At 30.6% G+C, this 7,863-nt stretch overlaps 1 protein-coding gene across 3 annotated transcripts; it reads left to right on the top strand.

Annotated features, from left to right (window-relative positions):
- The first annotated feature begins 1,103 nt into the window (after positions 1-1,103).
- Positions 1,104-6,009, top strand: LOC104879820 (homeobox-leucine zipper protein ROC7-like). 3 transcript variants are annotated; one of them, XM_019220908.2, is made up of 12 exons: positions 1,104-1,362; positions 1,845-1,917; positions 2,116-2,198; positions 2,512-2,565; positions 2,648-2,989; positions 3,403-3,516; positions 3,647-3,862; positions 4,027-4,207; positions 4,825-5,072; positions 5,148-5,255; positions 5,357-5,633; positions 5,736-6,009. In XM_019220908.2, exons 5-12 carry the CDS (start codon positions 2,717-2,719, stop codon positions 5,762-5,764), a joined length of 1,446 nt encoding a protein of 481 aa, XP_019076453.1. In that variant the 5' UTR covers positions 1,104-1,362; positions 1,845-1,917; positions 2,116-2,198; positions 2,512-2,565; positions 2,648-2,716; the 3' UTR covers positions 5,765-6,009. The 3 variants fall into 3 exon arrangements, with proteins under 3 accessions (XP_019076453.1, XP_010652409.1, XP_019076451.1); XM_010654107.3 differs by lacking the exon at positions 2,116-2,198 and having other exon boundaries at positions 1,104-1,268; XM_019220906.2 differs by lacking the exon at positions 2,116-2,198.
- Positions 6,010-7,863: the final 1,854 nt, after the last annotated feature.

Below are 7,863 nucleotides of genomic sequence, written 5' to 3'. Positions count from 1 at the left end.
AAGAAAAAAAATATTATTTTCTTATACTTAATTTTATCGTAAAAATACGAAAAAAGTTAAATATAATTGAAATTAATTTAAAATATATATTTTAAAATTATTTAATTTTTATGTAGAAGAATTGAGATTGTATTTAAAATAATATATAAAAATAATTTATTAACTTTAAATCTTCTTTTTTTTTTTCCTTTTGATCATTGGTTGAAAAAAAATAGGGTTAAGTGGGTAGGGAAAAAAAATAGGGTTAAGTGGGTATGGAAAGCTGAAATGACGAGGGAAAGTAGGTGCAAGATTTTCCCCATTTTATCTTCGATCTTTTGGATTTTCCGATATTATCTCCGATTTTATTTTACTTTATTTTATTCTAAATTCTGGCTTTTCCCAAAAAATCTGCTAAATTTCGGGTGAAATTTTATTTCATGTGTATTGTAAAAATCAAATTCCCGCCCGAAAATAAACCCTTAACCATCGTGCTATTTTCACAATTGATAAACTTATTATCTTCGTAATAATTATTATTTTTTATTTTATTATAATAATTAAATAATAAAATTAAAAATAATTTTAAAAAATCATATTTATCATCTATTTTTTTTTTTTTAAGTACATATAAACTAAATAAATTATTTTAATATTAAATATATTTTTAAGTAATATCTATTATTATCTAAAAATAAATATTTTACATATATATATATATATATATATATATTTTTTTTTAAATACGTAATATTTTTATAAGTTTTGATTAATTTATATTTAATCTATATTTTTATATTTTGATAAAATTTGATGACCGATATTTTTGTAATTTCTCGATAAATTTGTAGCTGGTCATAAAAAAGTGGACCATTTCACTCCCATTAGGACACAAACCGAACCCCTCTCGCAAATCCTAAAATTATAATTTTGAACTATTATTAATATTTTAGTATAGTAATATGTGAAATATTTTTGGATGAGTTGAGTTTCTTGGCTGTTTTCCCAAAAAGGTACATTCCAACAGAAATTTCTAGATTAAATTTGCCTTCAATACTAGGGACAAATTTGTACTTTCACCTAAGAAAATAAGACTTCCAAGCCTGTTACGAGAAAACCGAAAGCCCTGGCGCGGGAAAGTAACAGAAAACAGAAACAAAACCTTTCAAAATCCACACTCTCGTTTTTTTCTCCTATCTCGTTTCTCTCCCCCCCTCCATAATCAAAGAAAGATGAAGACTTTGAGTTCTTCAACACCAACCCTTTGAATTTTTCACGGATTCTTCCATGTATCCAATCCTCAAATATCGATTGTACTTTGATTACTACATTTATGCTATTAGAATTTTCTTTTAATGGTTGGAGTTTGTTGTTAGGTTTTGGGTACGTTCCATTGTCAGTTCTCGAGGTTTTTGGTTGAGCTTTTTAAGTCATATAATCAAGATCAATTTTTATATATACCAGCATTTGGTTTCTGGGTTTAGGGTTTTAGATGTTAATTTCCATACCAATACAATGTTTGTTCAATTGTTTGCTCACATCGGTATGATTAGGTTTGAGTTCTTTCTTTAAATTTGGACTCTCTGGAGAATGTAGTGAGAAATTTCACTTTTTAAGGGTTTTGAATGAGTAGGAAACCAAAAAGCCCAACTGTGAATCAGTAGAAGTTTCAGGGCAATGCAAAATTGTAGCTTTCATATGAAAATTTATTTGAGTAGAAAGTTTCATCGATCATCTACCAAGAAAATCTGATTGATTCTTTTTAATATTGTTTAATGGTTTTGTTTCCTTTATTTTGCTTTCAAGAATGCTGTTCTATCAATTTTATTTGATTGATTTACTTTATTTTATTTTTGTGAGTATAGTGTTATGCCAGAAGTTGAGAAGAAGTAAAAAGTGGATCTTCTGTATTCTAACATGGATAAAGGAAAATCAAAGGTGGTCTTATAATACCCTTCATCACCCTGTTCTTTCAATTGATTTATTTGAATTTGCACTAACTTTCACTGCTCGATATAGAACAAAAAGTTTTGGACCAGAATATCGGTTCGGAGATGTTCATTCATGTCATGGAAACGGCAGATGTAATTGTTATCCGAACAAGATGGTTTAGGGCATAATACCTTTGTTTTGCAGGTTCAATTGACTTCTTTCCTTGAACCCTGATTGTTTGAGCAGTAATTCCAAGCCCTGCCAAACAAACTGACTTCCAACATACTGTGAGGATATTATCATTTTAGGAAGTTACTATCATCATTCCTGTTTTGGGATTTTTCAGAAGTAGGGAAATACCATATTTTCCTAGTAGTCAGTATGAATGATACAGTGTTTGAATGATCCTTATTGGTTTTTGACAACATTGGGATGCCTTGTCATTTTCCTCTCATTTTCCACAATTGGCTGCCTGCATTCCATGTCCAATTTCTAGCAGCTGACAACAGTCTTTTTGTTAGACTGTCACTGACTTTCTGAGAATGATATAGGTTTAAGGTACAGGAATCCATTGTAAATTTATTTATATATCCTCTACAGGTAATTGAAAGGGAGGCGGACAAGTGTGAGAATCCTCCTCCGAGAAAAGAGAAGGTTTGAACTGTTCAACCACATTTATCATTTGTGTTTACTTTGATTAGTATGCCAATGATGTCCTTCTATGCTTATGTTGCAGGGTTATGGATCATCTTCTAGGCAAAGTGAGGTTACTGCCAATAGGACTGAACAGCCAGTGAAAACATTGATGCGCGAAGTTGATGACTGTGAGGATGATGAAATGTTTTATCCTGAACTACAAGAAGCAAATAACATCTTCAAGGCGGTCTACAAGGAAATTATGACCATTGCTTTTGAAGCAAATTATTATGTTGAGGCTGTTCCAGCATTAGGTTCAATCGAGGAGTTGCAGAAAGTGTTCCGGATTTCACCTCCATCTGATTGGAGACTTGAAACTACCACTGAGACTGCCATAGTTCCAATTTCTGCACGATCGTTATGCATGAATATGATGAATCTCGTAAGATCATTAATCCTCACATTAAAAATGTACTAGTTTGCTGTTAATTGACTGAGCCAAGTTTTCTTTATTCGATGACTGTTGTCTTAGTCTTGTATTTAATTTAAACCTTGAAAACTCCTGTACAAGTATGTTTATCCTGGTCCATTACACTGCACCTATGCAAAAAGAATGCTTCAAAAGCCCATTAACAATGATGAAGGAAAAGGAATGGCTGCACATCAGTAATTATACTGTGAAAGCAAAACATTTGTCTCTCTGCATCAAAAGAATAATTTGGTACAGAAGGTGACAGAGCCCATATAAATTCTAATACATGATGGCTTGTTGTTAATGAAAGAGCAAATCTGTGCTTGCATTTCACTCCCAAATTTGTTTTTGTGTTCTTTTCTTACTTTGGTACTCTTTTTCAGGATTCATGGCATGCCTCAATGTCCCATATTTTCCACTATGTGGGTGGCTATATCCCAGATGGTGTTTTCAAGCACTTGAAAGATGAGGATCCTTCAATTCTGCATGTAGAAATGGTGAGCTTTCTGCAGCTCCCATGAAAATCACTATTCTGGATCAGTTTCTAACCCATTATAGCACAGCTATGCACCTACTCATGGAAAGGAATCAAATGTCACATCTGATCTGTGGTTTTCTGTGTCACAGGTGAATGCAGAATTTCAATTACCTACACCATTTGCAGCAGTGAGGAAATTCTCCTTTTTAAGATTCTTAAAAGAGATCATACCAGATGAGTTATGGGCCATTATTGATGTGTCAAAAGATTACTTTCAGCATATAGATATGGATTACATGTTTGAAGGGAAATGTCGAAGGAGGCCATCAGGGGTCATAATCAGGGCCCGTGATGATCATTCTGAGGTCAGTATAGTGGTACCATTTTTCTATATCATGCCTCGAACTTTGCCATTTGTATTTTATACCCAGGAGGGCTAGCTGTAGAAGAATCCTCATTACTACAATAGTTCTCATCGATCTTTGGTTTTATTGAATTACTTTTGCTTGTTTGCGGTTGACTCATGCAGATCATATGGATTGAGAATGTGGAAGTGCCCGTGCTGTCTCAATTTCAAGACAATATTTATTCTGCAATAATCAATTCAGATGTGGCATTCAGTGCAAAGCGCTGGGTTGATGCATTTTTATGGAATTTGAAGCGATATCAAAGCGCATTTTTTATTCAGGAGATAAAATGGGGACGCCCATGTATGATGCTATCCTTTCTAATTACAGCTGATATTGTTGATGAAAAGTAGGTTTGGAATTTCAAATGAATAGGCAGTTACCCTGGCGAATACTTTAGATCTACTGCATTGTTGAAAGAAGTATACTAAATTTATACACATGTCAAACTTACCAAACTGGATACTGATATGGCTTTTAATGAGTAGTTATATCTAGTTGTGAATATTCATCAAGGGGGTTCATCACCAAAGTCTAAGTAAGATCGAGTCTACTCAAGATACATCCACAGTTCCATATCATTGTTGAAGCTCAAAATTGTCTGGATTTTTTAACGGGTTGTCACTATGAGCTGTTCTTAATCAGCCTCTTTTGATATTCAATATTGTAGTGGATATTATAATCAGAATTTCGTTCTATTTTCTGTGGTTTAGATTTTCATCTCTATGGAAGTTCTATTATAATGCTTTATTACCGAATAGAATCAGATTAATATTTTATATGGTCGTATGGTATTTAAGTATGGTAATTCATTTGTATTGATCAAAACTTAAGCATCCATTTATTTCTTTCCCTTTTTTCCTGTTTATGATACAAGCAAATCCGCAACTAGATGTTTATATCAATTGTGGAATGTGCAGATTATTTGTTTTTACTATCATTGACAAAGAACATGAGGCTGGACTTCATGAAATGTCTGAGGGAATCTCCTGATGATAGAGACTGGACGCTTCTAACTGATCATGGGATGAGGATAATGCAGGATGCCACGATGAGATCTCCTGAAGCATGCAAGATATGTGGTTACATTTCTGTGGTCAGCTTCCGAATTCAAGCCAAACCCCACCTAGTTTTTCAGTACCTTGTCAAAAAGAATCGACAATTACAGGTGAACTACATCTCTACAAGTCCCATAAGTCACTATCATTTGTTTTTTATGATGCAAACCTTTCCATTGTTGCAGTGGCATCTGTTTCTTGATGAGAAAGAAGTCCTCAGGTTTGCTGCAGACGATGAAAGCTACCTTATTACTCTACACCAGAGATCTATCATAACAGAAAACAGTTGCGGGGTACTAGTTGTTTTTTTCTTTTTTATTCCCCTTGATAATTGTCTCCATCTTCTGATCCTAGCCTCACTTTGTTTACATGTAATGTTGTTCTAATGCAACAGAGTGAAGAATACATATTGCAAGAGGCTTCATGGGATGGATTTGGCTACTTGATCATATCAGCAATCATGAATCAGGCAGATGTTTTCTGTTCTCTCGTTGCAGGATACAAGGATGTTGACTTGAAGCCTTCGGGTTTTGCAATAGTGCCTGATGGATTTGATTCCTCTCTAGTGACCTTCTCCCTCCAAGAAGTTCTTCAAGTTCCAGACACCCATACAGGAATTAGAGTCAAAAGTTGTGTCGCGAAGAGAATCATTTCAGAGATAATAGAAGAGAGTAAGTTCCTAGCTACTGGAATTTATTGAGAAACTCAAAACCAGACATATTTCACTCACTGGTCCTTTTTTTTCTTTTTTCTTTTTTCCATTCTTTTTGCAGTGGCTGATGTAGTAAAATCAGCAAGTTAAGCTTTGGAATTGCTTGATCCCTGAAATCACAGATTGTTGCTTCATATTTCTTCAGAGAATTTCAATTTGGAGGTCATTATACACTACTAGTGTTGTTTTGAATCGATTGAAAAAGGTATATTGATTCTTAGACACCATCATATCCAGTTCAAGTTGCTTGTGAAAAAAAAAATATTTAGATGAAATATTTGATGATTGTGATTCACATAGTAGTTGATAGTTTATCAGTTGGATGGTTGGATTTTCTTTGATTTTTGCTGATTTTCAATCATCAAGGACTATGTCTAAAATGCTTGCCTTCCCATATTTTTCCTGCTCTTTTTTAATACTTACTAGGTGGCAGTTGATGGCTAGATACCACCTCTTATGCTCCTATGATTAATTGTGGATAAATATTAAATGCAATAAAAAATATCTTATCACTAAGTTTGGTTCCCGGAAAATTTGAGGGAAAATGTAAAGGGAAGAAAATAGAGATGAAAAGTAGAGGAAAATAATAAATGAAAGAAAATAAGAAACACATTTAGGTTATGTTTGGTTCCCATAAAATATTAGGGAAAAAAAAAATTGCTAAGGAAAAATGCATCATATTAGTAAAAAATGCATTTTCTCATGTTTGGTTTTATTATGAAAAATGCAAAAGAAAGTTAAATATAATTAAAATTATTAAAATTTTTGTATATTTTTAAATTATTTAATTCATATATAGAAGAGTTAAATCTATGAAAAAAGTTTGAAATAATAAATAAAAATAATTTATTGACTTTAAATTTATTTTTTATTTTCCTTATATTTTTATTTTCTATTTTCTTTCCCTCATATTTTCTTTCAAACTTTTTGGGAACCAAACATAGCTTTAAAGTTTATAATTATTTTTATATACTACATCTAATTCATTTCATTTATTTTAACTCTCCAATATAAAAAATAAATAATTTAAAAGTATATAAGTTTTTAATTATATTTAATTTTCTTTGATATATTCTATAAAACAATTAAACATGAAAAAAACATTTTTCTTAATTTTTTTTTCTTTTCTTAATACTTTCCAATGGTTATGTTTGGTTCTTGGAATATATTATGGAAAGAAAAAAAATGTAAAGTAAAACAATATTTTTATGCTTGGTTTTATTATGGAAAATGCAAAAAAAAGTAAAAAATCAAATGTAATTAAAATTATTAAAAAAATTGTATATTTTACAATTATCTAATATTTATATAAGAGAGTTAAATAAGCCAAAAAAAAGTTATTGACTTTAAATTTATTTATTATTTTTCTTCTACTTTTTTTTTTCTCTATTTTCTTTCCTAAGAACCAAACATAGCCTATATGTTGTTTCACCATGCACAAAATGGTCGAAATCTTGCCTTCACGAATCATTAAACTTGAAAATATGTTGTTCAACCAAGGTGAAAAATGGAAAAACCAACAAGGACTAAATAGAAACAACTCCTACATTTAGATTTTGGTTCGGGTTGCAAACCATTGTGAAAGTCCTCAGTCCAAAATGTTTTTGTTTTGTTTATCTAGTGGTATTTGAAAAAAAAAAAAAAAAAACAAACTTGATAGATGTAAGAGAGATGGGTCAAATGTGTTTAGCCATGCTAAAAAAAAAATGCAAAAGTTCTTTTTATAATTTTCAAATTAAAATTAAAACAATAATAATTTTAATAAACACTTTAAAATATTAATTTTTTTTTTATATATTTTGGGTGAGATTGGCCTTTTGAACCTAGCAAAAGATAAGTTATAGATATTTTTTTGAAATTATTATTTAAAATATTAAAAAAAAATTAATTTGAAATGAAAATATAATTTAATAATGCCATTTTTACATATATATATATATATTAAAATTACATTTTAAGATGTGATTTCCAAGTTTATATTAAAGTTGAAATTGTGATTCTTTTTAATATGTGTTAAAATTATAATTTCACAATATGATTTTAAAATTTATCAAAAAAAAAGTTATAATTTTTGAAGGGACTTCAAATTTATTTTTTAAAAAATAAATAAGTGATAAAAATGATCACGTCATACCTTAGTTTTATACATTTGATAGTAAAAAGTAGAAATTTGAATATGGCATATATTC

Source organism: Vitis vinifera, chromosome 7 (assembly GCF_030704535.1).
Source record: "Vitis vinifera cultivar Pinot Noir 40024 chromosome 7, ASM3070453v1".
Classification (NCBI taxonomy): Eukaryota; Viridiplantae; Streptophyta; class Magnoliopsida; order Vitales; family Vitaceae; genus Vitis; species Vitis vinifera.
This window is presented reverse-complemented; position numbering and strand designations above follow the sequence as displayed.

What these genes read in the sequence shown, in the direction of transcription:
- LOC104879820 (XM_010654107.3), top strand. Translation starts at nt 1,897, where the DNA reads ATGGATAAAGGAAAATCAAAG. An exon ending in CAATTCTGCATGTAGAAATG is followed by an intron (nt 3,517 to 3,646) that starts GTGAGCTTTCTG and finishes TCTGTGTCACAG; the next exon opens with GTGAATGCAGAATTTCAATT. An exon ending in AAAAGAATCGACAATTACAG is followed by an intron (nt 5,073 to 5,147) that starts GTGAACTACATC and finishes CCATTGTTGCAG; the next exon opens with TGGCATCTGTTTCTTGATGA.